Source organism: Leishmania infantum, chromosome 27, assembly GCF_000002875.2.
Source record: "Leishmania infantum JPCM5 genome chromosome 27".
Classification (NCBI taxonomy): domain Eukaryota; phylum Euglenozoa; class Kinetoplastea; order Trypanosomatida; family Trypanosomatidae; genus Leishmania; species Leishmania infantum.
Window position 1 is genome coordinate 760367 of NC_009411.2, and position 27956 is coordinate 788322.

The 27956-nt window shown below is 61.7% G+C and overlaps 5 protein-coding genes across 5 annotated transcripts; all 5 read right to left on the minus strand.

The window, feature by feature from the left end:
- Window positions 1-1012: 1012 nt before the first annotated feature.
- On the minus strand, window positions 1013-6241 carry LINJ_27_1700 (protein kinase-like protein; the record flags this gene model as incomplete). Its single annotated transcript, XM_001466382.1, has 1 exon — window positions 1013-6241. One exon carries the CDS (start codon window positions 6239-6241, stop codon window positions 1013-1015), a length of 5229 nt encoding a protein of 1742 aa, XP_001466419.1.
- A 2886-nt stretch (window positions 6242-9127) lies between these two features.
- On the minus strand, window positions 9128-10705 carry LINJ_27_1710 (putative glycosomal phosphoenolpyruvate carboxykinase; the record flags this gene model as incomplete). Its single annotated transcript, XM_001466383.1, has 1 exon — window positions 9128-10705. The coding sequence occupies one exon, from the start codon at window positions 10703-10705 to the stop codon at window positions 9128-9130; it is 1578 nt and encodes a 525-aa protein (XP_001466420.1).
- A 2296-nt stretch (window positions 10706-13001) lies between these two features.
- On the minus strand, window positions 13002-19880 carry LINJ_27_1720 (hypothetical protein, unknown function; the record flags this gene model as incomplete). Its single annotated transcript, XM_001466384.1, has 1 exon — window positions 13002-19880. The coding sequence occupies one exon, from the start codon at window positions 19878-19880 to the stop codon at window positions 13002-13004; it is 6879 nt and encodes a 2292-aa protein (XP_001466421.1).
- A 975-nt stretch (window positions 19881-20855) lies between these two features.
- LINJ_27_1730 (putative GTP binding protein) lies at window positions 20856-21974 on the minus strand (the record flags this gene model as incomplete). Its single annotated transcript, XM_001466385.1, has 1 exon — window positions 20856-21974. One exon carries the CDS (start codon window positions 21972-21974, stop codon window positions 20856-20858), a length of 1119 nt encoding a protein of 372 aa, XP_001466422.1.
- Window positions 21975-22763: 789 nt separating this feature from the next.
- On the minus strand, window positions 22764-27938 carry LINJ_27_1740 (conserved hypothetical protein; the record flags this gene model as incomplete). The annotated part of the gene is made up of 1 exon (XM_001466386.1): window positions 22764-27938. One exon carries the CDS (start codon window positions 27936-27938, stop codon window positions 22764-22766), a length of 5175 nt encoding a protein of 1724 aa, XP_001466423.1.
- Window positions 27939-27956: the final 18 nt, after the last annotated feature.

A 27956-nucleotide genomic window follows, 5' to 3' on the forward strand; every position in this document is an offset into this window, starting at 1 on the left:
CGTGCGTGCGAGTCAGTGAGGGAAACGGGCATGGAAACTGAAATGAAAAGGTAAATCACACGAGGCAACACCTCCGCTATCGTCAACGACAAGCAGCAAGAAGAAAAGAAGAAGAAACCCAGACAAAAACACACAAGGGAGGAGGAGGGGCCTTGATAACGCTGTGCAGTATACGAAATAATAATAAAACATTTTCGCAATGCAATGGAAGCGAAACGCGGGAAAAGGGAGTTCAGATAGGCGAAGGGCCGACGAGCACATACCGACACACACATGAAGACACAAACATCTAACCAAGACCGACAAGACAGGTGGGAGAGGGGAGAGGCTCGGACGCAGCAGAGGAACGTGGCACCCAGTGAAGAGGCAGCACGGAAAGAAGCGTAGGAAGCTAGAATCCAGAGAGAGCTCACCTTTAGAACAACAAAACGAAAAATATGTGCCGGCGAAGACGATGCATGTGATGGGCAACAAAATCGAGACCCGCCCCAACCGTGTGGGTATGTAAACAAGGGGGAGGCACACACGCGCCCATTAGTCGCGGCAACGATCACAATAACAACGACATCGACCCCCCCACACACACACACGCGCGCGCGCGCATACGCCGCCGAGGCGCAAAGAAGAAAAAGGTAGAACCCAGCAAAAGACAAAACCCGTACTGTGACGAGCAAGCAGAGTAGTAAAGCGAGAACAAAAACGAAAAAGAAAAAACACACACACCAGTCGAACTCACATACATGGCGAAACACGCAGGCGGGAGAGTACGGCGTAGCAGCAGCCTTGCATATTGGCCTCTTCCGCTTCGTGCATGTCTTGTCTATTTCGTCCTGAGCGCTCCAGAAAGGCCGAGGAAATGGGAAGAGGGCCAAAGAGAGAGAGAGCTGAAACCGAAAAGATGGGAAGCACTTAGCCGGTCGGCTGATCCGCCGTGTTCGCCACACGGTGGAACGCGTGATGCCTTTATGGCGGGAGAGAAAAGGCGAGGGCGGAGGGCGTCCCCTAAACGCGTCTAGGGTAGCGGTATCGGCGTCGTAGAAGAGCACGACGACAGGTCCCTGTCGTACTGCTTTAAAATATGTGAGTTATCGGAGGTGTCGCGGGTCTGCTCGCCGCTGTCCTCGGCACCCGGCGACGACGACGACGCCGCACGGCTGGCTTGGGAGAGGGAGGACGTCGAGGGCCGAGGAACAATAATGCGCCTCAGAGTGCGGGCGTCGCGGCGGTGCTTGAGCTGCGAAGCTGTAGGCCGAGTCAAGGCATCCGCGCCAATCGTATTCACAGGCGCGTTGGCCGTGCTGCCGCGCGAGCTGACCGTGTTCAAGGTACCAGAGCTCGTCTTACAGGCTTGCTTCGGCAATGAGATGGCAGCCGCGTTGGTCTTGAGGCTCGCTGATGCCGCAGTCGAGTCTGAAGCCTTCAGACGGGGAGTGGACGCTACAGGCGTGCCCAATGGCTGCCGATGTATTGAGCTGCGCGTTGACGCTACTCCCGACCGCATGTGGCGTGGTACTATAGAAATGGACGACTTGCTCGGGCCCGCGCCAGTGCTCGCCACCGCTGTCGATGGCTGCTGCTGCGCCTGTGAAGGCAGCTGGTGGTGCGGTTGCGCCGGCAGCGGCACCGTCACAGCCGGCATTACTTCCCCGCCGATCGCGCTGATGGGCAAGCCGGTGGTCATCAGCGCTGGCGGGATGCCACGGGGAGAGTCGGTGCGCTGGTACATCGCTGATATCTTTGGCGACGTAGTCGCAGAGGCGCTGCTATGCGGACTGCGCACAGGCCCTGCACTCACGCCATTCGTCGATGAGCGCAGCGAGTTGGTGTTTGCTGCCCCTGGTACAGTCGCGTTGCGCGGCGACAGCGACACAGCCTGAAAAGAGGTGCTCATAGACGAGCCCGAGGTGGCAGCCGGGTAATGCGACGTGGCGGTGCCCAACTTCTTGGGCCCGCCATTGTTGAAGTTGCTGTTCAGACGACTGGTGGTGCCAGCGTTGGTGAAGTTAGCCGTGGTCGAGCCGGAACACTTTGCCCCCGCAGCCACATCGAAAGAGATGTTGGTGCTCGACGACGAGGGCGGGGGTCGCGGCGACGGACCAGGTGATGTGCGGGGGTGCTGCACGCTCAGAGACTTCACCTTGATCCTGCCGCTGTTGCGAGTCGAAGCCTCGTGCCGTTCGCCTGCCCCATGAACCTTATTAGGCAGCGTGAAAGTAGGCGTCACGGTTGCTGGTGCAGCGGCGGCAATGGCCGGCAGCGGCGATGACACACAAGTAGGTGAGTGGTCCGGCAGCAGCAGAGACCTCCATGGCATGTGCAGGCCCGGCGGCTGCGATTCAGTTTTGCAATTCGCCTCCTCTGCCTTCGTCTCCGACAGAACGTGGCTGTTGCTGCCGGAGGGGTGCACAAGGCCGTGGGTCGGCTGGTAGGGGAGATGCGGCGACGAATGGAGCACCGCTGCGGCACCCGCGGCTCCGGTCGATGGGGTGGCCGCCGCCGCCGCCAACAGTGGCGGACTCGCGATAGTGTCGGGGTTTGCAAGGCACCCTTTATCCTGGGAAAGTGACAGCTCGCGGGAGCGAGTGAGAGCGGCAGGTAGTCGCGACATTGCCATGGAGTTCATGGGTGCCACAGGGGTCGATTCTTCAAGTGATGGGCACGCAGGTGCCGGCGCGGACGTTGCCGCTACGGGTGCCGGCCCCGGCTTGGTCGCGGCGCGCCGCGATGCTGTCACGGATGGTGGTGGTGGTGATGCGGAGCCCCGCACGTCAGAGACGTCGGGCAGCGGCACCGACTTGAGCCGGCCCACCGACGCCGTCACCATGGCAAGCTGGCTTGCTGAGGAGGACGCCTGGCACACGTGCGTTGGCGCGGCCGGCGTCGACACTGTCGTCGCTGACACTGAGGTTCTTGCAGTCGGTAACTCACGCGCTGACCTGCCGACAGCAGATGTGGTGCACGTTGATGGAGGCGCCATGTGAGACCGCGAATCCACTGTGGACGCCGGTGCAGCGTTGCGCGTGACACCGAAGGAGCCGCTGCAGCTGTTCGCTCTGCTCAGCTGCGCGCGCGAGAGGGGGACGGTGCTGAACAGCTCATGGGGATTCTCGTCTGATTCAACAGTTTGCACGGCAGGCGGGGACGCGACAGAGCCCGCTGTGGTGGATCGTGGGCCCGTGAGAGACGACGGCGACGGCGCAGAGGGCGAAAGCTCGCGTGGACTGTAGAACACTTCGCTCAGCTGTGACGCCCGGGGATTGTGCTGGGACGGCGGCAGAGGTGTCGCAAGAGCAGCGGCGAAGCTTCGCTGCCCTCTCTTCACCGTCGCCGTAGCGAGGGTCACCCCTGGTGCCACCTCCACACCTCGCCATTCGCTGCTTGAAATGCTCAACCGCGCGTTTGACCTGCTCATCATGACAGGCGACGATACCCCAGACGTGTCGCCCGTCGATGTCTCCACGGGCGGGCGGCAGCGCGCGGGACTGCGGTAGTCAGTGGCGCGGGGACTGCCATCTGAGTTGTACAAGCTGCCGAGGCAGTTCTCGCTTGTCGGCGACGCAACGGAGTCCCTGAGCTGCGCGTTCGGTGACGCAAGCGAAGAGTCGTCATCATCGTCGTTGCCGTCGCCGACCTTGTCGGGATTATCATCCCCCATAACGGCCAGCGAAGTCGCCAGCGGCGATCCCACCTGCTTGAGGCCATGGTCGCCCTCGTCGCCAGCATCATCGCTAGTAGCCTTTTGGCTGCGGCCTTTGGTTGCATCGCCGACATCGACAAACTTGTCATCGACATCCGGGCTGCCTCGCACAACAAGCGACTTTGTTTGCATGTCCTTGCACACCGCCGTGACGCCGCGCTGGAGGGGCGACTGAGAACCTAGAGGCGCGTCGGGAGACAGCGACTGCTGGCGCGGAGTCTTCGTCCCTGTCGCCGCCGCCGGCAGAGGAAGTGCTTTCGGCGCCGCCACAGACGGCCCGAGCGGCGAGGTGGTCACCATACCTGCCTCACCCTTCTTGGTAACGCTATTGTGCGACCTGGAGCCAAGCGCCGTGGCAGGGTTGCGAGGAGAGCGGCCAGCGGCGGAACTGCTCCGCAGTGCTCCGGCACGAAACGCCTGCTTCGGCGGCGTGGCGATGATGTCTGAGATGCAGATGCTGTGACCCAGAGACGGCCCAGCCGCCGATGACGCCTTCAACAGCATCCTCGGTGATCGCGTGATGGCCGGAGAGAGAGTTTCCAGCAGGCGGTACGGCGTGGCTGACGAGCGTGACGGCGTGCGATTTGGTCTTTTGGCAGCACCGGAGCGGAGCTGAAGACGCTGATGGGGGCTCTTCAGCGGACTCGACGCATTCAGTTGGGTGCCGCCATCGCCCGCTGCACTGCTGCCACAGCCGTGCTGTGAACCGCAGCTGGTATCCTTGTGTGGTGTACTTCTACGGTTTTTGCTCCCCGGAGACACGGAGCGACCCGAGAGCCTCCCACCTGACCGCCCGCTGCCGCGCTGCCCGCTCTTCGACGGCAGCGGTGCTGCGTCATGGTCGGAAGCTAGGGTTGACGTCTTGAAGCGGTGGAGAGCAAGCTGCGGCACGAGCGCCGAGCTCCGTGTGGAGGTGGAGTGGTGGCTGTTCACGCACGGGCGTTGGTGCGGCACCTCCTTGGTCACCACCGCCACTCTCGACAACGGACTCCCGCTGTGATGGCTGCTGCAACCTTGCACTACGGGCACGCTGGCGGCCCGCCCGCGAACTTTGGCCGCCTTGGAAACCCGCTTTTTACCCAGCGACGTCGCGGACGGTGCAGAGACATTAGGGGCAGCGAAGCTGTTCGTATCCTCGGCTGTTGCCGAAGCAGCTGACGTGGTGGCGGTAGTCGTCATGGCTGCGGTGTCCCTGGGAGTGCCAGCAGACGCCTGCCTGTCAAGCTGCGGCGAGGAGCCGACGGCTGGCGACGCTGCTGCTGGTCCTGGAGCGGGGGTGGTCTCTGCATTTGTAGCGGCCTCTAAGCGGCTATCCGCCATGTTGTTGCCGCTCGTTTCATCCTTCGTGTGATTTTGGTGGTGGTGGCGCCTGTGCGAGGTGCAGCCGTTCTTCGCGTCGGCTATGATGTGTTCGAGCGTGTTGTGGTCGATGTGGCCCGTAAGCCGCAGGCCCTTGCCGTCTCCGGGAACCACAGCTCCGGGTGAGTGGTGGCACTGTCGACATTCCTCGGCAGCCGCGTCCGCCCGTCGCTGTCGCTCCTTGCGAGCGACGCGGACCCTATCGAAGATGGGCAAAGCCAGCGCCTCGGGTGCTGTCATGCGCTCATCTGGGTTGTATGTGAGGAGCCCCTTGAGCAAGTGAAGAAACTCACGGTCCTCTTTGAACATTTCGCGTATTGGCGTCAGCCGACACTTGGAAAAGCGAATAGCGTCTGGGGTGGACAGGAAGTCGCCTCGCGAATTGAAGTACTTGCTCGAGTACTTGGAATGTTTCGCGAAGGCCTCCGGCAAGCGCCCAATGCGGCGGTCCATCATGTGCAAGTGAGTCAGGTCATCACGGCTTTCGAACAGGCGGTGGCCGACGGCAACCTCGTAGAGGATGCAGCCTATACTCCACATGTCGGCAGCGTAGTGCCACTTGTTGCCGAGCAGCACCTCCGGTGCGCGGTACGGGCGCGTGGAGATGAGGTCTGAGTCTAGCTTGTCCATACGCCAGAGTGACGCACTCCCAAAGTCACAGACAACCCATTCGTCGCCCATCGAGTTGTCGGCGACGTTTCTGTCGGCGATGAGGATGTTCTCCGGCTTGAGGTCGGTGTGCACCATATGGCACTGGAAGTGCACAAAGGCCATCGTCTCCAGCAAGTCGTAGCTAAACTCGAGCAGCTTCTCGTACGTGACGACGCCGCGGTTGACGCCGAGGCGGCGACTTCGCAGACATGGTCCGTGCAACGGCATAATGAACACGGGGCACTCCTGCCAAACGAAGCACTCGTACATCTTCGACACACGCGCGCTGCGGCTCTTGTCGTGCTCGTGCAGCACAATCAGCATCTGCTTCTCGTACTTGGCATCGCTGCTGTACTCCTTCTTGATCACCTTCATCGCCAGCGGATTACGTCGCTGATCTTTTACTGGCAACTGCAGGTCAATGACGCGGTACACCTTCGAAAAGTTGCCCGCGCCGATGGAGGTGACGACCTCGTAGTGGTTCTTCACCAGTGCCCCCTTATCGAGTCGAATATGCTCCCCTCGTGACGTCATCCTCCTTCGTCTTGGGGGGGGGATAGGGGAGAGAGTGGCGTCTAAGCTTGAGCTGAAGAAGGGAACACGCTCACAGAGCGAAAGGAGCGGGCCAGGGGCGACGCTGCAAACCAATTCAAAGGAACGGGCACCGCTGTCAGAGACGTCGTCCTCACCCCTCCAGCTAAACGAAGCAAAACACAAAAAGAAATCTTATACACCGCTTTTGTGGCTGTGTGCTCCTCAATACTTCTCTCCCTTCGCCAGTGTCGGCAAGAGAAAGAGGTGCACGGGGGAAGGAGACGCAAGAAGTAGTTGAAGAGTATGCGTCAGTCCAAGTCGGTAGACAAGCGGGGAAAGAAGAGAACAAGGAAGCGCAGAAGTGAATGCGTGCGTGCATGAAGCGGGAAGACGCCCTTCCACACTTTGCAGGGCAGCACGGAGAGTGTCTAAGTGTGTGTATGTGTATGTGGGTGGGTGTGTGTGTGTGTCTTCTGCGCGCGAGGCGCCTGCGCTCTTTCACGTGACGGTACAGACACACACATACACACATACACACACACATACGCACGCGTGAAACGCACCAAACCACACCACAGAGAGAAAAAGAGGGATACGCCCATTTGCACCAGCAGTGAGGGAGCACAACGGAAAGCACGCGGGCGATAAAACCGAGAGCGCTAGAGAGGCGGCTACAGCCACACTCGCGTATCTTTCGCCGCCTCTCTAGCACTCTCGCTCCTTCGGTGCGTGTGCGCGTGTGTGTGCGCCCGGCTGTCGAATCCCTTTTACATCCCTCTGTGTACCGTGTAGCAAGTGCTGTGGCGTGAGAGACAGGTAGAAAGAAAAAGCGCTAAGAGCGACATCTTCTTCTCGTGCATCACGCCTATCGAGTAAGAGAGAACCAGCAGTTCGCAGTGCTGGTATTTCCTTTGCTGTTTTATGTATATGCGTGTGTGTGTGTGTGTGTGTGGCTGTATGGATGACGCACCTTGAGTTATTCGAAATAATCGGTCGAGCATCCATCATATTTTCCCGTGCCCGTACTGTTCTACCTTCCGCGGAGCTGGACTGTTACGTGCTCGCGTGTGTATGCGTTATGCTCGTATTTGTTTTGCTTTTTTTCTTCTATGCGGTCATCGTGCTTTGCCTGACGGCCGCTTTCTTTTCCGCCGTCGAATATTATTTCCCTTCGTCTGCTCTCACCATCCGCTTGCGTCGTGTGCGTGTGCGTGTGTGTGTGTGTGCTTAGTTGGGAGAAGAAGGAGAAGGAGGGAGAGGAGGGAGGGATGCGCTGCTTTGATGCCTTTTTAGTTGCTGCATTTTGCGTTGATACGGGCACACACACACACACACGCACGCGCGCAGAGAGAGAGAGGATGAGGGATGGGGGATGGGGCGAAGGACACAAGGATGAAGTCCGTACTAAACACGAAATAGATATCTCGCCAGCATAAGAAGAGCGGCTAGCAAAAATAAAAATAAGATAAAACAGCTGCAATGAAGAGAACAAGAGCGATGAGAGGAAGGGGGAAAACGAAACAAGCAACCGATCATATATTTTGGGGGTAAGGGCATGTGTGTTTGTGTGTGTGTGTGTCTGTAGAGGGGTGAGAGTGGCGGCGAATTATGGGCTCCTTACTGTTCTGTGTGTGTTTTTATGAAGGTGCCCACAAACGCACACAGTCGCACCCCAGCAAACGGGCAGAGGAAGCGGAAGGGGGTGCGCTGAAGCAACGAGAACGTTCAAGCTACAGATACGGAGGAGACGACGGGTAGAGGGGAAGAAGTACCGGAATAAAGTGAGAGGAAGGGCGAAGACAAAGAAGAAGACGGGGGAGACATTCAACTGTCAACTTAGAGAGGGCGAGAGTGAGAGCAGCATTTCTTTTTTCTTTTTCCAAGTGCAGAAGGCAGTAACAGCAACAGAAAAATAGACACACGCATATGCGAAAAAAAAAAAACAAGAAAACGACAGATAATACTGGATGGTAATAGTGACGGAAAACAAAGAGAGATCCCCGTGCTGCATGACGCAGCACTCGGAGAAGACGCACACACAAGACTAGCAAGCGGCTGAGCGGACAAAAAAAAAAAAACATGAGAACCGAACGTAGAAAAGAGATGAACGTAAGCATGTCGTTTTGGGGTTTGTTTAGTAGTTGGTCCACCTGTGGACGTGCATGTGTGCTGTTTGTGTGTGTGTGTATGTGTCTTGCATGGCTTGGTTGGCGATGTGGGGAGGACGGAAAGAGCGGGGATCGAGGGGTTGAGGGGCGGGCGAGCGGGAAAACTCAAGACAGCAACAAAAAAAAAAACTTGGCAGCTGCCATTCATGAAGAGCGGACAGAAGCCGTGGCATCGCACCTTCCGTGATACGCAAGCACAAACGACGTCGACATGGATGTCAGAAAAATAAAAGAAAAGCACAGAGAGAGGCGCTGGTGACGGTGCTCCCTGCGGGTCGTGAAATAGCACTTGCACATCCAAAAGAAGCCATACGCGGATTAACATAATAAAAAGATGCACAAAGTCGTCTTCCTTTTCCCCAGAACAGCCAACACGCAGAGCGCGCCCCTAATGCGCCAAGCAAGCAGTAAGCCGAACTCACACGCCCATGACCTCTGGGAGAGAGCACACCACCAACTCACCCATCACCGCAGACTAGTACCGACTTCGTGCCGCTGTTCTTCCGAACCCCTACCGACTTTAGACCTCGCGCACAACGGTAGGGCTTCCCCTTCGCTGCCGACCCATCGTCGAGCACGCCGCTGTCTGTCACCCTCGCAATCACAGTCGGCGGACAGAGCTCCTCGCAGCGATCAGTCGCGCACTAAAACTCACGACAAACAAGTCGCCGACATCACACACACAAACAGACACCTCATCCGAGACGACACATCGTCCCTACAGATGAGCCGTCTCCACGTACTTCGGCACGGCAGACTTCAGCGCCTCGCTCGCCTTCGCCGCAAAGCGCTTCTGGAAGCTCGCCTGGAACATCGCCACCAGCTCCTTCGTCGTCTCGTTGAACGCCTTCACATCCTTCCACGCCTTGCGCGGGTCCAGCAGCTGCGCCGGCACGCGCGCGCACCTCCTCGGGATCTGCAGGCCCCAGCCCGGGTACACGCAGTACTGTTCCTTGTCCAGGCTGCCGTCGTGAATCGCGTCGATCACGGCACGCGTCACCTTCAGCGGCATCCGCTTCGCGCCGCGGTCCGCGCGCCCGCCAGCGTAGCCGGTGTTCAGCAGCCATACGCGGGCGTTGTGCTCCGTCATCTTCCTTGCCAGCTGCTCCCCATAGTACGTCGCGTGGCGCACAAGGAACGGGCCGCCGAAGCACGACGAGAAGATCGGCTTCGCCACCGGCGTGCTGCCTGCCTCCACGCCGGGCACGTTCGCGGTGTACCCCATGATGAACCAAAACATCGCCTGCTCCGGTGTCAGCCGCGCAACCGGCGGCATCACGCCGAACGCGTCGTTCGTCAGGAAGATCACGTTGTTCGGGTGCCCGGCAACCGCGTGCGTCAGCGCGCCGGGGATGTGCTCCAGCGGGTATGCAACGCGCGTGTTCTTGCAGATGGACTCGTCGTTGAAGTCGATCTCGTGCGTCGCCTTGTCCAGAGTGCAGTTCTCCGCCACGGCGCCGAACTTCACAGCGTTGTAGATCTCCTCCTCCGTCTTCGGGTTCAGCCCGATCGCCTTCGCGTAGCAGCCGCCCTCGATGTTGAACACGCCGCGGTCCGTCCACACGTGCTCGTCGTCGCCGATCAGCATCCGGTTCGGGTCTGCGGACAGCGTCGTCTTGCCCGTCCCGCTCAGCCCGAAGAACACAGTCACGTCGCCCTTCTTGCCGACGTTCGCGGACGCGTGCATGCACAGGTGGCCCTGGCGCGGCATCAGCTCGAACATCACCGTCAGTATGCCCTTCTTCATCTCGCCAGCGTACTCCGTGCCCAGGATCACCTCCTCGCCCGTCTTGAAGTTTAGCGACACAGACGTCGTCGACGTGATCCCGGGCACCGACGGGTCTGCCAAGTGCTCGCCGGCGTTGTAGATCGTGTACTCCGGCTCGCCAAAGCTCTCTAGCTCCTGCCGTGTCGGGCGGATCAGCATGTTGTACATGAACAGTGCGTGATACGGCCGCGTTGTGATCACGCGCACCTTCAGGCGATAGCGCTCGTCGTGCCCGGCGAAGCAATCCACGATGAACAGGTGGTCGCGTGAGTTCAGGAAGTCCATCGCGCGCTTCTTCACCTTTGCGAACGACTCCTCGCTCAGCTTCACGTTTACACTGCCCCAGTCCACGTTCTCGCGCACGTCATCCGTGTCCGCCACACGCTTGTCGCTCGGCGAGCGGCCAGTCTTCGCGTATGACAGCACGCACAGCGCGCCGCGCGCGCTCAGCTTCGTGTCCTTCTCGAGCTTCAGCGCCCACTGCACCAGCTCGGGGGCGGTGAGGTTGCGGTGGATGATCGGGGCCATGGTTGATGCCTTCGCGGGGTGGTGATTAGGTGGGTGGGGAGGGAGGGGGAGTTTTGTGATACGTGGGGCGAGGAGGCGCAGTGTGTACGTCTGTTATCGTAGTTTTTATCCTCTGGTTTCGTTGGTAGGCTTTGTAGAAAGTGTCGGCTGAGGAAGCTCAAGAGGCTGTCGCGTACGGCGTAGAGAAGTTGTACATGGAGTCGGAGACAGCGGAGGGTACGAAGTTGAGAAAGATTCGGGCCATGGAAAGGCCGGGAGAGGACGACAAGGCTTGCGAGAGCGCCAGCCGCTGCTGGCGGCAGAGGACACGCGGACAACCTCGAGGTGAAGAATGAATGAGAGCTGCACAAGACGCCACTCTGATAAGGCTGCTCCGCCGTCTATCATGCGGTGGGCAGCGCGCGCGGCCAGTGACTAAAAGGTGATCGGAGCAACTTCTCAGCGGGCAATGATACGCCGGAGAAGGGGAGTGGAAGCTGCGTTTTTTTTTCTTTTAATCCGGTGTGTCGAATCGATGTTCATCTGTGCGACAGGCAGCGCCACGCTGAGGTGGGGCGCTGGCTTGTTGGAATGGGCGTGATGGTGGATGAACGATGACACGCTTTATGAGGTGCAAGGCTGGACAATGAGGAACCCGATGGTAGAATCGGAAGCCCGAAGGGCAAGAAATTTGTATTTTCTTCTCAAGAGCCAAGGTCACCACGAATAGGTGGTGAACGAAGCTGAGCCGAGAAGAGGTGGATACTGTATACCTGTGTGCGCGCGTCTGTGTCGATATCCCTCTGGCGCGCGCGCAAGTCACTGGCACTCGAGGACACCTCAATTTAGATTTACGGTCGCTGAGTTGCTCACCATTGATGTCCTGGCGAGGCGCGAGACAGAAGAAATGCATTTTACATGCGCACAGGCAAGAATAGGAACAGACAGAGACAGTGAGCGAAACACAGCACCGTCGTGAGGGTGGGAGGTTGGACGTGCAGTCATCTTGGGAGCCGCCGCCACACCAACATTCACAGCAAAGGGTGACGCAGAAGCACACCGGTGGCCTGGTGGTGCAAGTGCGCGAAACCGAAGAGGACATGGCGATTCGTGGAGGAAAGACCAGAGGGGGGAAGAAAAAAAAGAAGGGGCTGCGTTGGAAGGTGATGGGCAGCGCGAAAGCGAGCGGAAGACCGAGATGAGTGCACAGGGAGGGAGGGAGGACGTACGGGAGGAGCTCTTGTCAGGCGACGCCTTTTCCGTTCTCGTCTCGTACGTGAAGCACAGCAATGCAAACGCATAGCTCCACCATCACCACAACCACAACCTCCTCTGTGAGTTCACACCGTAGACCAAAAACGCCACGCGAGAATGCGAGGAGCAGGTAAAGAAGGAGGTGATGAGATCACAGCTCGGAGCAAGTACATCAACATATGCAAGCACACATGCACCGTTGAGAAGAGAAGGAGGCGGGGTTCAGCTGATGCACCACAACGACGGTAGGCGATATCGCAAAACAGAAGAGAGGGGGGCGCGCAGCACAAGGAGACGGGAATGGGGGAAGGAAGAGTCGAGAAGAACATGCCGAAGGGGTGCCAAGTGCCTGAAGCATCTGCGCCAAGGCGCAGCGGTGCGAAGACAGCGCGAGAGGACAGACCACGAGGGGTGTGAGAAATCAAGCTATAAAAGCTGAGCAGCGGGGGAAAGAGGAAGGGAGAAGAGCACTAGAATGTCCGCCTCGACCCATGTCGGGGTTTCGTGCGGTGTGTATACCGGTGCCTGTCTGAGGTCCGTCTGCGCGCATACGTACATCTCTGCCAAAGGCCCCCTCTTCCCTCACCACCACCGCCACCGCCCCCCTGCGTTTCTTTTCGAAGATACACAGCGGTCAAGCGCACGCACCACACTCTCATACACAATGTGCAACACAGATGAGGAGACGAAAAGGACGACAGCACAGGTGAGGAGAGAGCGAGAGCGAGAAAGGCGATCGTGGGCAAGAGAGCGGAACAAGGGCGGAGAGGTCGGAGCAGATGATTGGGGCAAAGAGAAGCGGTCGTGAGGGAGGGGGCCAAGCACGCCGGCCAGCCAGACTGGCCAAACACATCAAGCACGAGGAGAGGCACCATATCGAGGGGGAAGGGAGATAAAGGGGTGTTCGGCGTGGCCCGTCTTCTTCTGCCGCACCGGCATGAGTGGTCAGATGCGTGCGGGCACGGGTGAGCGGGAGACTCGGCATTGCCCCACGTGGCAGGTGCAAGTCGCTCTTCGAGTAGGCTCCGCTTACGCGCGGCTCTGCTGTGGGGTGGCCTTGCCGTTATGAGTTCGTGCTGGAGCGAGCTCGCTTCCGAGTAGTGGCCGGCACAGAGGCGCCCGCAAAAGACTTGCGCCCAGGGACATTAGACGGAGACGATGGCGCACTCCGCTCTGTCGACGACGATGGGCGATGGGCAGGGCAACTCTTTGCGCCCCTCCAGCTACCGCTAGCGCTGGTCCGTCGGTGAGTCACCGGGGGCGGCGCTGAATCGGTCGAGGGGCCCGCAGAGTCCGCCTGCTTGCCTTCGCCGCTACCATCGCTGTCGTCTGCGACCTCGTCTAGGTTCGGCATGCGCGGTGCTGGTGACACCATGGCAACGGCAGCGTGCGGCTGTCCATTGACGGCAGCGCGAGTTCGCGGCGTCAGCGGGGTCAGAGTTGGCACAGAAGCCGATAGCGCCTCTGCATCCGGACTGCCCATCCCGCTGCTCAGAGGGGGAACCGTGGTGGAGACTGCACCACGGTTACCACGCCTTGCCACTGCAGCCATGGTGAACGCGTTGATGGTGTCCGCATATTCGGCGACAAGGCCTTCAGCGCGCTCCAAGGCGGCTGTCTTGGCGGCCAGCTGATCCTCGAGCGTGTCCATGGCAGCGCGGGATTCAAGCTGAGCAGCCTGAACCTTCTCGAGCGCCACCTCACGGTCGTGTACGAGGGTTTGCAAGTGCTCGATGCGGGAGTTCAGCACATCTTGCGGCGATGGCCTCGACGAAGACAGATTGAGATCGGAGTTGCTGAGGGCAGCAGTGAGGCTATCGCGACGGCTGCGAGCTTTGCTGCTGCCGCCTGTGCCACCGCCGTACTGTGCCTGGGTGGCAGCCAGCTGTGTCGTGATGCCGCTGAGGCTCTCTCGCAGCGCCTCCTGCCGCCGCGCCGCCTGAAGCTCTGGTGCGGCCTTGCTCAGCACGAGGTCCCGCATTCGTGCCTTCACCTCCTCCAGCTCCGCCTCCCGCACCTTCAGTTGTTGGCGGAGCTGCTTAAGCTCCTGCATCGTGCCGCCACCCGCGGCTGTCGCCATGAGCTCCAACTCACTGTAGCGCTGCTCCAGCTCCACATAGTCAGCGCGTAGCGTCGCCAGATCCTCGCGCAGGTGCTCCGCCTCTGCAGCCTTGGCGCGCAGCTCACTGACCTGCTGCTCCAGTGCCGCGCAGGCCTGCCGCAGCGTCGCCTCTCGTCCCTCCAGCTCGCGGGCCTGCCGGCGACTGAGCATGAGGTCTGCCTGCAAGCTAGACACCTGCAGAATTTGAGCCTGTTCGATAGCCTCTAAAGTGGAAGGTGCCGTTGTGAAGCGCTGCGCTGCATTCTCGGCAGACGTAGCTGACAGAGACAGCGACTTCGGCGTCACGGAGCCACTTACATTGCTGCGGGCACGCGAACTGGGCTCAAGACGCGAAGTGCGTAGCAGCCGGTCTGCCTCTCGGGTAAGTCGATGATTCTCATCCTGCAGCTTGCGCAGTACAGCCTCCTGTTCCTTGAGATCCTTCTCGACCGCAGCCAGCTGCTCTTCTGCGCGCAGCTGCGCTGCAGTGGCGCGCGCTTCAGCACGCCGCGCCTCCACAACCTCTGCTGTGGTGACTGCCGTCCTCTGCCTGAGCTGCTCCTCGAACTCGGCCTGTGCCGACGCGATCTTTTCCGACGCGTCATCAATGGCGGCAGACAAGTTGTCGGCGCGGTCTCGCTCACCCATCAGGTCGCTTGCCAGTGCATCCATCGCAGAGCGTAAGTTGGTCAGGTCCACCTCCTTGTCCGCCAGTGTTCTTCGAAGATCCGCAATGGTGTTCGTCGCGGCCGCCTGCTCATCTATCAACCGCGCAAAGGCCGCCTCTGCACGGTTGGCGGGCACCGCGCGACACAGAGGAGATGTGCCCAGCACATATGACCCGCTGTTCGACTCCATCTCCACTGCATCGTCGTTCTCTGACTCCGTGGTGCGACCCCGCCGACGCCGCCGCCGCTCGCGTCGGCCATTTGTCCTGGTGAAGGAGTTCGGCATTGCACCTCGATCCAAAGCTTCGAGGCGCTGTTCCATGGCAGCAACCCACTCCAGAGCTCGAGTCCACGGCGAAAGGATTTCCTGCACACTCGTTCCTGTGCCCGACGCGCCGTCCGTCTGGGAAGCCGACCGTTGCACCGCTACCTCAGCGACTCTGCAGAACGCCCTTGACATGTCTACCACATGAGCCATGCCAAGACGAACCTGCGTAGTTTGAACATCAAAGGCCGACGTCGTCGTCGCCAGCGCGTCCTGGAGACGCTCTTCATCACGATATTGTGCATCCTGCGCCTCCGCAGCGCGATCCAGCTCTTTCTGTGTCGCCAAAAGCTGCGCCACCACGTCGGCTTTGTCCGACACGGCGGCTGCCAGTGCCTTCTGCAGCCGTGTAACCTCATCGGTGAGCACCGCCCGGGCGTCATTTAGTTCCGATGCGTCATAGTTCAGCTGCTCAACGAGAGCCTCCTGCTCGGCGAGCCGTGCCACCGTGCGCTCCAGCGTCGCCTGCACGTCCTCGCTGCGCTGCAGCACCTCCGCCAGCTCCGCAGCTGTTCCGTTCAGCGTTTCCCGCAGCGCCGATGCCTCCGCCTCCGCGGCCTCGCTGCGCCGTGCCTCCGCCGCGCACCGCTCCTCAAGCGAGGCAGCAGCGCTCTCACCGTCCGTCTGCCTCGACGCAAACGTCGTCACAGCGGCGCGTGAGGTCGACAGCTTCTCCCTCAGCTGCGCGTTCTCCGCCGTCAGCGCCGCCACGCGCGCCATCAGCTCGGCTTCAGTGACCTCCGCTGCCGTGTGCATGACCTCGTGCTTGCCCTCCGCGTCCGCAGCACGCGCCTCCAGCTCCGCTACAGCGCGAGTCGCGCGCGCCAGCTCCTCCACCGTGCGCGCGTGCTCTGCCGCCAGCTGCTCCTTCGCCTCTGAATACACCTGCAGCCGCTGCTCGGCATCGCACACCTCGGAAGCAGTGCGGTCCAGCGCAGCAAGCGCCGTGCTGAGCTCAACGTCCTTGCTGCGTACCGCGGCCTCTGCTTCCTCTAGGCACGCCTGCAGACGCTGCTGCGCGGCAGCCGCGTCCGACGCGCGGTCCTCTGCCGCGGAGATCTTTCCGCGAAGTCCGGCTGCCTCTTCGCCAAGCGCGTCACGCTCGCTCGTGAGCAGCAGCACGGACCGCTGCGCAGTAGCCAGCTCATCCTGCAGCCTTGTGCTCTCAGCACTCAGAACCCCCACAAGTGACTCCTGCTCGGCGAGCCGTGCCACCGTGCGCTCCAGCGTCGCCTGCACGTCCTCGCTGCGCTGCAGCACCTCCGCCAGCTCCGCAGCTGTTCCGTTCAGCGTTTCCCGCAGCGCCGATGCCTCCGCCTCCGCGGCCTCGCTGCGCCGTGCCTCCGCCGCGCACCGCTCCTCAAGCGAGGCAGCAGCGCTCTCACCGTCCGTCTGCCTCGACGCAAACGTCGTCACAGCGGCGCGTGAGGTCGACAGCTTCTCCCTCAGCTGCGCGTTCTCCGCTGTCAGCGCCGCCACGCGCGCCATCAGCTCGGCTTCAGTGACCTCCGCTGCCGTGTGCATGACCTCGTGCTTGCCCTCCGCGTCCGCAGCACGCGCCTCCAGCTCCGCTACAGCGCGAGTCGCGCGCGCCAGCTCCTCCACCGTGCGCGCGTGCTCTGCCGCCAGCTGCTCCTTCGCCTCTGAATACACCTGCAGCCGCTGCTCGGCATCGCACACCTCGGAAGCAGTGCGGTCCAGCGCAGCAAGCGCCGTGCTGAGCTCAACGTCCTTGCTGCGTACCGCGGCCTCTGCTTCCTCTAGGCACGCCTGCAGACGCTGCTGCGCGGCAGCCGCGTCCGACGCGCGGTCCTCTGCCGCGGAGATCTTTCCGCGAAGTCCGGCTGCCTCTTCGCCAAGCGCGTCACGCTCGCTCGTGAGCAGCAGCACGGACCGCTGCGCAGTAGCCAGCTCATCCTGCAGCCTTGTGCTCTCAGCACTCAGAACCCCCACAAGTGACTCCTGCTCGGCGAGCCGTGCCACCGTGCGCTCCAGCGTCGCCTGCACGTCCTCGCTGCGCTGCAGCACCTCCGCCAGCTCCGCAGCTGTTCCGTTCAGCGTTTCCCGCAGCGCCGATGCCTCCGCCTCCGCGGCCTCGCTGCGCCGTGCCTCCGCCGCGCACCGCTCCTCAAGCGAGGCAGCAGCGCTCTCACCGTCCGTCTGCCTCGACGCAAACGTCGTCACAGCGGCGCGTGAGGTCGACAGCTTCTCCCTCAGCTGCGCGTTCTCCGCCGTCAGCGCCGCCACGCGCGCCATCAGCTCGGCTTCAGTGACCTCCGCTGCCGTGTGCATGACCTCGTGCTTGCCCTCCGCGTCCGCAGCACGCGCCTCCAGCTCCGCTACAGCGCGAGTCGCGCGCGCCAGCTCCTCCACCGTGCGCGCGTGCTCTGCCGACAGCTCCTTGACGCGGTGCTGAGCGTCCTCCAGCTGATATGCAAGCGAGTCCAGCGCCGCATTCATAGCGCGCAGCTCCGACTCAGCAGCAGTCGAAGGCTGGGCGGGCGGCGGTGTCGGAAGGCTGCTCGCTGCGTCCCGCGCAGCCCTCTCCAGCTCCTCTACGTGCGCTTGCAGCTGCTCCACCGCGCGCTGGTGCTCCGCACACCGCTCCCGGTGCGCCTCCTCGGACGCTCGGAGCCGCTTTTCCTGCGCCTGCGTTGCCACCAGCTCGTCCCTCAGAGCCGCCATGACCTCCTCTAGGTGCGCCTGCTGCGCCGCTGCAGCCGCCTCGGCCTCGGCCAGCGCGCGGGACTGTGACGCCAGCTCCGCCTCCAGCGTGTTTACCTCCGCCTTCAGGTCAGCCTCCACGCGCACGCGCTCCGACTGCAGGGCTGCTATGGTCTGCTTCATCTGCTCGATGCACTGGTGCGCTGCCTCGAGGGCAGCGATGTCCTCTTGTTTTTGCCATTCCCTATCATCTGCACGGACGTCTAAAGGCGCCCTCACAGCCGAGGAGCGGCTCTGCAGCTGTTCCTCCGCGTGCGCTGGTGGTGATATGAGAAGGGCGCGCCGCTCGTCCGGCAAGCGTCGAACCTCGCCTATGATGTCATCGCGGTCGCCGACAACAGCATCGCGCTGAGAGCGCAGACTTGCGAGCTCAGCCTCCGATTCCTGCCGCTGCTGTGATGCCTCGCTCTCTGCTGATGCGGCTGGTGTGTGGATCAATGTCCTCTCCGCTTCTGCGCCGCCGTGCCGATGCCGCTGGTGCTGCTCCCCCTGCTCGAGCTCCTCGATGCGTTGTCGGAGCTCACGGAGCTGGGACTCTAGGCTCTCACGCGTGTCGCGGAGATCCTGCAACTCCGAGGTAGCGCTGAGCAGCTGCTCCTGCGCCACATGAAGGCTTTCAGCGAGCTGCTGGTTTCCGCTGATCGCGACGTCAAGCTGCTCTTGGCGCAGTTGGTTCGCACGCTCTGCTAGCTCCAACTCCCTCTCCAGATTATTGACGAGAGACTGCATCTGTTCATTGCGGGCTTGCATGCTCTGTCGCTCCTCCAGTCCAGTGGTGAGCGAGTGGCGAAGCTCCTCCTGAGCCTGCTGCGCGCTGTGATGGTGCTGCTGCTCTTTCTCCTGGAGTGCAGCTACCTGCGCCTCTGCCTTGGCAAGGGCGGCGGTGAGGTCATCGTAAGACGCTTGAAGTGATGCGTAGTCTTTCTTTGAGATCGGCGCGCGCTGGGTGAGGGCAGCCACTAGCTCGTCTTCCGCGCTCTGCATATCTGCGCACTGCTGCCGCAGTTGCGCAATCGTGTCGAGCAGCTCTGCGCGATCGGCCGTGGCAGTGGCACTCGCTTCAGCGTGTGCGGCCAGCGCTGCTTTGTGAGCTGTGTGTTCCTCTTCGAGGCGGTGGCTGAGAGATGTGTTCAGGCACTGGAGCTCCTCGAGCGCAGTGTGCAGCGCAGCAGACGCCGCTTCAGCCCCATCCTGCAACTCCTCCGCGCTCGGTAGATCACGTGACGGCGACGTGTGGGGCGCTGCAGCACCCTCACCGGAGATGTTCGCGCTTCGCCGGCCGTGCTCAGCTGCAGTAGTGCTGGAGCTGCGGCGCTGCGACGACGCAGCAGCTGCCCTCTCGCACTCCTGCTGCAGCTCACGCAGCTGCGCATCTTTCAGAGCCAACTGAGACTGGTAGAAATGGACAGCGATGGAGGGGTCAGCGCCGCTCAGCACGGACATCTTGGCCTGCATGTTGCGGGCATGCCCCTCAGCCTCGGCGAGTTTCTGGCGCAGTTGAGCGTTGTCCTCCCGCACTTTCAGCAAAGCATCGCTCGCCCTCTCCTGTTCGCGCCGGAGCGCGTCGATTTCCACGTACCTGTTGTGCAGCTCCTCCTTCAGGTGGGCAACCTCGCCACGGTACTGGTCGCGCTTTGCGTACGCCGCCGAGAGGTACCCGCTGTACTGCCTCGATGATTCCTGCAGGTGGGAGGCGTAGTTGTAGAGCTCACTGCCGCTGAGGTGATCAATGCCGCGGTGGGCGAGCGACGTCAAGTCGCCGGCGTCGGCGTGGGTGGAGAGCGGCCGCGACGTCGACACACCACTGGTAGCAGCATAAACAGCCGACGACGTGGGTACTCCAAAGCCCGCGAAGCCGGCTGTGGTGGCGCTAGGTCGTGGTGCCTGCGTCGCTGGTGGAGGCGGCGGCACCGCAGGCACTCGCGATTGCGCCAGCTCCCGCACACTAATCGGTCGGGCAAGATCGGCAGAGAGCACGCCAGCGGGCGGTGGACGTGCGGGTTGCGCAGCGTAGGAAGGAGAAGGCAAAGAGGTGCGGGAGCCGGACATGGTGGCCGGTTGTCCATCGCAGCAGAGCGCGGACTGCTGGTGCGCACCAGCTTTGCAAAAGTTGTTGCCCCACATGCGCAAGCCGTGTGCCTAGTGTATCTAATCGCTCTATATACAGATAGAAATAGATCGCTGTAGCTCGCCTCCCTTCTCGTCCTCTTCTTCGCCACGATTCTGACCGTGTGGGGTGTGCGCGTCGGCTGGTTCGCTCCTGGCGTATGCGCCTCGCCGAATCCTTCTTTGGTAAGCCTTTTTGTGTTGCTCTTCTTTAATCCGCCTTCGTTAGTTTCCCTTTCCGTTGTTGCTGAGTTCTCGGTTGCCTTGTGTGTGTGTGTGTGTGTGTGTGCCTACGCACTCCACGTGAACCGGCAAATGAACGGCCTACAGCAACTGTGATACCACGCGGCACGTTGATGTCACCTCCTCCCCGTACCCTTCACACGCGTGCTCTGGAGGTATGTGGCTGAGTTCTCTGTGAATTAGAACGCTGCGCTTCTGGATGGCGGTGATTCTTTCACGGAGCATGCATCGATGCGCAAGGCGGGAAACCAAAAAGGCACAAGACAGAGTGTGTGAGACATACAGGATTGTGAGGTCACCCAAAACGAAACCCCTCCAGCACACCCGCCCATCCACACACAGCCGCAGCAGAAGTGTATGTGGGGTTGATGGCTGCCGCTTTCCGTGAGCTGGTGACGTTGGCGTGGGCATCGTCTTCCTCTTCTGTTTTCCGCCCTTTTCGGTGCGTCCTTTGCTTCTTTTTCTTGGCTAAGCGCCTTGTGTGAACAACCGTCGTTACCAACGATGAGACATAGACCCGCTCTCATGCATGTGCGTGGGCGCGGGCACAGACACGCACAGCCCACTCGCCCCTCTTTCTCCTTCCTCATTCAGTGGCACAGGCACGTGAGCAGAGCAAGTGTACACCTGCGCTTACACGTATGCGTCATGCGCAACGGTGGTGGCTGTGGCAAGAAAGGTATGGGGCTCTCGCAATCCTTGCTCGCCCTAGCCCCACCCCGACCTGCGCATCAGCGCGATCTAGCAACGCTACCCACGCTGCGTGTTGTGCTCTACAATGAACACCTCGCCATCCTGCATCACGTACCTGTCGTTCACCGTGCGCATCTGCATCTCCGCAGATTCGAGGTTTGGTCGCCCGATGAACGTGTCCCATGTCATCACCTTGGCGCGCACAAAGTTCTTCTCGAAGTCGGAGTGGATCTCACCGGCTGCCTGCCGCGCCGTTGAGCCCTGCGCCACTGTCCAGCCATGCGCCATCTTCGGCCCCACTGTGAAAAAGGACTGAAGCTTGAGCAGCGCATACACCTGCTTCATCAGTACCTGGCCACGTGGCGCGTCGATGCCGTACTCTTCCAGGAACATGAGCTGCTCCTCGCGCGATGCAAGTTGTGCTGTCTGCTCCTCGATGGCGACCGACACACGGCAGGTCCGCTCGGCCCCGAAGGCGGCCTCCACCTCACGAGAGAAGGCGTTGCCATCCTTCACACCCCGCTCGTCCACGTTCAGCACAAACATCATGGGCTTGTGGGAGAGCAAGTCGTAGCTCTGCAGCAAGCCTTTCTCCGCCACAGTGAGCTTCGCCTTTGCAGGCATGTCTGCTGCTGGCTTGCCCTCCTCCAGCCACTGCTGAAGGCGCTTCAAGAAGCTGTATTCAACGTCCTGCGCCTTCATCGTCTTTTGTACCTTGCGCATCCGCTTCTCCACCATCTCGAGGTCCGACAGGACAAGCTCACTCAGAATGACATGAATGTCATCCAGAGGGTGCGGGGTGTCAAAGCCCTCCTTGGAGCTCTCGAAGCAGCGCACCGTATGCAGCAGCACGGCGCAGTTTCGGATGTCAGCGAGGAACTTATTGCCGAGCCCGGCCCCCTTCGAGGCTCCAGCGATCAGCCCCGCCACGTCCGTCAAGTCTACCTCGACGTCGACAATCTTCTCTGCCTGAGTGAACTGCGCCAGCTGGCGCAGCCGCGGATCGACGATCGGCACCTTCGACGTGTTCGCGTCGATCGTACAGAATGGAAAGTTGCCCGTCTTTGCTATCTGGCTGCACGTGAGGGCGTTAAAGAGGGTGGACTTGCCCACATTCGGTAGCCCCACAATACCAGCAGCGCGCCGTCTCCAGAGCGCGACGCTAAGTCGCAGCATGAGGAATGGGAACAGGGGGGGAGCCGCGGTGGTGCACCGTCTTCCACGTCGATGATGTGCAGGTGCAATCCGCTACGCAGTGAAAAAAGAGGAGATGTGCAACAAGGATAGCGATAGAGAGAGAGCGTGTGTGCGAGTACGGCTGTGTGTGTGTGTGTGTGTGTGTGTGTGTGTCTGTTTGTGCGTCCCTAAGCTTGCTGGCCTTGCATCTTCCCGCGTGGCCGACGCACACGTGATGCCGTGCCTCCGTCTGTTCTCGGTGCGTGTGTTTGTGCTTCATCTCACGCGCCCCGCCATCACCACGATGACCATCATCACAGGCACGCGTCCCACTGCTCGAGGAGGACCTCTTCTGTTGCGTCTGCTTGTGCCGCACAAGAAGGATGTTGGAAGAGAGACGCGAAAGGAAACAAACAAAACAAACGGAAAGCATGTCTTTTAGCAAATCTCTGCTCGCCGCACGCAAGCCGGCACATCTCCCAACCAGCCATGCGTGCAAGCACCAGTCACCAGCCACCAGCCGCCAACCCTCTACAACCCTCCTGTCAGTTGTCATTGCATGAACGACATGTGCGAGATATGAAGGTGGTGGGAAGGGGGTGGCGCTTGACAGTAGCAGACCAATACGACGGCAGCTGCAGCAGAGCGAGGTGCTGAGAAGGGAAGCAGGGAAAAGAGCTGCCGCACCACATCACCCACGAGCACGCGCCTTCACTGGAGCCTCTGCACCTTCTAAACCCGCTCTCTGTGGCCCCCTCCCTTTCTCACACCGGACTCTGTCGTCGCTATTCACAGGAGAGTGAAGAACTCCTTCGGCTCGTCGCCTTGCTCAACGTACAGCGCACGCACATCCGCAAGCACCTCTGTTACCGCGTCAGCCCTCTCCGCCACGCCTGCAGCGTTGGCACTGTCGCCAGGGAAGATGATGCTGCAGTTAGTCCATTCACCAGCCTCCAGTGACTCCACTGCCGCGGTCTGCACCGCCGGCTCGCTGGAGCTTAGCATGTGACGCACAAACGCGCCCACAACGTCGGCCGAGCTCTCCACTGCGTCGGCACCGCGCCACAGGTAAACGGTGGTGCCGATGCGCTGCTGGAAGCCAAGCGCGTAGCAGCGGTCTTCCTCGAGGTCGTCGAGGTCCGCAACAGCCACTTTCGTCCCCGCCGTAAACGGGTAGGCGTAGGCAAAGCTCTCCCCTTCCGCCATGCGCACGGCGACGTGCGCCTGCTCGTCGCCGTTGCGAGCGGCAGCGGCAGCGAGCGACAGGTCCGAGATGCCCTGCCGCGGAAGAGAAACGCCGGCAGGGCCCATGCTCGGCGTGAAAACCGCCGCCATAGCTGAAGAAGCAGCGGAAGGCAGAAATACGTCTTGGGGCTCGCTTGCCGCCGGTTCCGGCACTGAGCCGGCAGCGGCAGCTGGCAGACTGTCAGCACGGTTGCGGTACTGCGATGCAGAGGCGCCAGTTGATGAAGAGTACGCAGAGGCATTACTCGCAAGCCGATCACCCTCGCTCCCCCGTCGGAGCGAGCCGCCATTGCCAGAGGACGACACGCGCAGCTGTCGCGGCGTACGAGGTGTGTGCCGCCCGGTGCGGAACGAAGAGGACGCCGGCGCAGGAGGATTCACGGGTAGAAGAGGGTTCGGCAGCAGTGTCATGTGTCCAGTCGCGCTTGTCTGTTGGCCGCCTGAGACCCTTCCGCTGCTACTCGCGCCGACGCCCTTTGTAGCCCCTTCACGTGCGTGCCGCCGCACCCCTTCGCTGGCGTCCAGCCGATCCTCCTCGGCGGTATAGCAGCTCAGCATGGCGCCAAGTCGCGTGTTTGAGAGGAGAGCATCCCATTGCGACTGCCGCGCAAAGCGAATGCGCACCTGACTCGCGACGTGGAGCGACAGCAGCCGCTGCGCTACCTCCGCCGACACAGCCGCAGTTGGAACAGGGAACGGGGAAGAGGACCGCGGCCACGAAGCCGGTGATATAGCCGGCAGCAGTCGCACCTGCCGCATCGGGTTGAAGTGCACGGTCTTCCCGGCGTTGGTGACACTTGTGCGCGCCTCGCCGTGGTAAAAGCTGAAGCGCAGCACCTGCCGGCAGGCAGCGAGGGCACGTTCACTGTAGACTTTATTAAGACACTGCGATCCCATGACGACGCATCCCGTCACGACATCGACGTCTTCGTCACCGCTGGGGTCAGCACCGGGGCCCACATCGGTGCCCCGAGAGAGCCGTGGCCGATGCTTGCCCTTCTGCTTCGATCGTCCGGCGTCGGCGCTGCTGGCTTCGCCTGCAGCTCGCGCACCAGGCGCGAAGAGAAACAGGTAGCCCAAACGCGGGTCTAGTGACAACGTGTTGGGAAGCGCCGGCGGCGCACCGCTCATGTCAGCCGCGCGCGTCAGGACATCGCTGCGCAGCTGCTGGTGTGCTTCCTTGTCACGAGGAGAGAGGAAGCCAAGTGTCCGCCCCTCAGCAGAGCACGGGGAGGGTGGAGACGGCGGCAAGGAAGAGCGGGACGCGACGGCGCCGGCGACGGTCGAGGGCGTTTCGCAGTCAAAGTACGCTGTCAGCTGGTAGGAGAAGGGCATCGGTGACGTCGACGTGTACGGGGCGTAGGCAAACACGCTGTTCAGCAGCGGCGTGGACAACTGCGCCTCCCACAGGCGCAGGTTCATGAAGAAGCCGAGGTTTGGATTGCACACGTTTCGGCGTGCCCGCACGAGCTCGTAGGCGCGGTCGTAGCACAGCCCCTGCTTCCACATGACGTAGGCGATAACAAACGTGCAGGAACGCGACACGCCCTGCTGACAGTGCACAAAGACTCGCCCCTGATGCCTCTCCACTGCGTCCTCGATGAAGGCGTTTACGACGGCAAAGAGGGAGAAGATCGGCTCATCGGCGGCGTCGCTCAGGCTGAGCGTCAAGTACCGGAAGAGGTCTGGGTAGAAGCTATCGATGCACCAGCTGACGGTGTTCACGATATGGGTGATGCCTTTGCGGAGGAGCTGCGCTCGATCCCGCGCTGCGTCCTCGCCGCCGACAAAGAGGTACGGCAAAACCTGCGTCACCTCCGGCTGCGACGCCTTCAGCCGCTGCGCGCGTTCCTGCTGGTTGTACACTTCATTGCACTCAGCGTCGTCTTCGAACGGCGGTGCTAATGCTACCCTGTAGCGACTCGTCGAGACGTTCTCGGTGCCGGCGTTGTGGCGGCTGGCGATTTCGTCCCTGCCTTGACCGCCCCCGTCGGCGCGATGGTGCTGGTGCCGTGTGTGAAGATGACGCTCGGCAGGGCAACTCTCCAGCTGCGCATTGTCCTTTCGGTTACGCGGAACGGAAGGCAGGCCTGCCGCTCGAGCAGGGCCGCTAGTGTGCTGCAACGCCTTCTCTCTCTGCCCTTTCTCCTCTGCGTTGATGAGCGGCTGCAGTTTCGGCACCGCTGCCGCCTGAGGGGACAAAGTGGACGCATCTGTGCTGCCCTCCTCTGCAGAGGCGCTGCGGAGCGTCGAGCGTGCCTTGGCGGCGGCAGCGGCGGCTGGCGCCGCAGGGCGGAGTGAGTCGAGCGGGAGACTGAAGACGGGAGTTTGTGTTGCAGATGTTGCAGAGGTCAGTGTGGCTGGGGGGGCGGACGAGGCATCTGGCGGAATCGTGCTGTCAACGCGGCAATCGCCGCTCGGCGTGCCTGACGCGAGCGTCGGCAGCAGCAGCGGTGGCGGTTTGGGTGACGCTGAGTGCGTTGTCCAGGAGTGTCGAAGCGGTCTGCCCATACGGGAAGTCGTTGAGCCAGTTGCGGTGGGGTGTGCTGAGCCTGCGGGCCCCGTGGCTGCGGTACCAGCCGGTGCTGCCCGCTGCACATTGAGGGGCTGGGGCCCCTGTAGCCAGCTGGAGATGTTCAACGAGGGAATCGGCGGCATGATGCCAGAGGCAGCAGCGGCGCCGGCGGCCGCGCCGTCGCCATGTGTGTTGCGGCGCGGTGGATGGAACGACGAAAGCGGGTCAGAGCACCAGTTGCCCGCTCCGAACAGGGCTGCACTCGTGCTTGGCCCGCCTGCAGCCGCTCCGGATGCGCTACCGGGCACAGAGTAATGCGCCGAGTTCAGCGGGCTGGCCACGTCGCCCGTGTGCATCCACCGCGGCGTGCCGACACGGACCCCGTTCAGGACGCGGTAGATGGCGTTCAGGCTGTACAGCTCCGCAGGATTGGAGGACACCGCCGTGCTGGTCACGTGGTCGCTGACGCCACCAAATGCCCCTGTGTGACAACCGGTGCTGACCGGCGACGTGGTGTAGAGGGTGGCGGTGCTGCTTCGCTTGTCGAAGCGCATCACGGGCACGGCGACCGAGGAGGGGCGTGTGATGGCAAGGAGCTCCCGCCGCAGTTCCCTTGATGCCCTCAGAGTGGAGATCAGATACTGTAGAGACGAGTTTGAGGTGCCGAAACCGCTGTTGGAGTCGCTCACATCCCTGCCCATTCTGTTGCCCGTTATCACTGCCGAGGCAGCGCCGCCGCCGCTCACATTCGACGACGCCTTGGAGCTTCTGCGCAGATTCCTTCCAGCAGCATTCACGTTGCTGCCGTTGTCGTGACACCCAGAGGTGACGTCGAGGGTGGGGTGCATGCTGTAGGCACGGATCACGGCCTCTACCTTGGCCGCGTGTAAGTTGTAGAACAGTCTTCGATCGAACTCGGCGCAGTCGAGAAAGAGTTTTTCAATGGCGCGGGCCGTGAACAACCCGGCCGCCGCCGCCATGGCGTCTGCCTGCTTACCCGTGAGGAGGTGGACGCTGAAGTGAAAGCTAGTGGCGCGCGGCGTCGCCTGTGAGGACGTGGAGCGCGGGGACGCCTGCGGAAACCCTCCAGCGCCGCTCCCGTTCCCTGTGGCAGACGATGGTGCCGCTGCGGCAGCAGCGGCCGTAGTGCTGCGCGGGGTCGGGCGGTCACTTGTCGACCCGTTCGTTCGTGGCGTCGCGGAGGGTGAGTACCAGTAGCTGGCGCCGCTGCCGTGGCTGATGTTGGCGAGAGTCGGTCGCGTCATGTCACTCGAGAACGGTGTCGTGAGGCCGCGCGGGGTAAAGAGCTGCACCATGTCTCGCGGCCACTCAGTGTTCGTGTTGGCGCTCATCGCTGCGCTGGTTGCCACCGATCGCGCAGCACCGCTGGGGGTGGCGGCTGAAGGAGAGGAAGGTGGCGGGGTAGCTGATCGGGTGTTCGTAACGCTTACGAACGGTGTTGCTGGCGTCGTGCTGGTCGGCGGCGTCCTCAGCATTGTTGATCGCTGAACGATAACGAGAACGTATACCTCCGCCGCCTGGACCTCGGCGTGGCGCGTGAGATCGACGGGCTGCACGGACACCTCGCGGAACAGCCACGAGTGCGGTGATAGTGGCGTCTCAGCCGGCGCCGATTCGGGCAGCGCCCCTAAACGACTGCTCGCGGGGCGCTGGGGGAAGCTGTCGTCGTTCGCGTTCGGCAAGGAGCGATCTGCTGCTATCGCAGCAGCAGTGGCTGCTTCACCGCTGTCCGCCACCTCATTCGGGTCGCTGTGACGAGAGCCATGAAGCTCGCGCGGACTCTGCAGTAAGTCTTGAGTTGGTCCACTGCGGTTTGTCGTCATGGTGTCGGCCAAAGATGGGATGGAGGCGCCTGCTGACTGTTTGCCCCACCCTTGATCGGATATCGCCTTCGGTGCACCACCGCTTGGCGCCGGTGAAGTCGTTGCTTCGTAGGAACCAAGGCGATGGCGGGTGCCCCTTCGGTCTAGCACGCAGCGCAGCGCATGAAGCGATGTGTCGCACTCGGCGTACTGCCGCTCCATCTCCGCTATTATCTCCTTGCGAAACAGCGCACTAGCGCCACTGCCAGCAGAGTTACCGGCATCGTTGGGGAGCGTGTCGAAGAGCGATGGGGCGCGCGCCAACGCCTCGAGATCCTCGAGGGAGAAGGGGGCGGCCGCAGTAGACACACGGTTGCCCATCTTTCGCTGCCGCTTCCT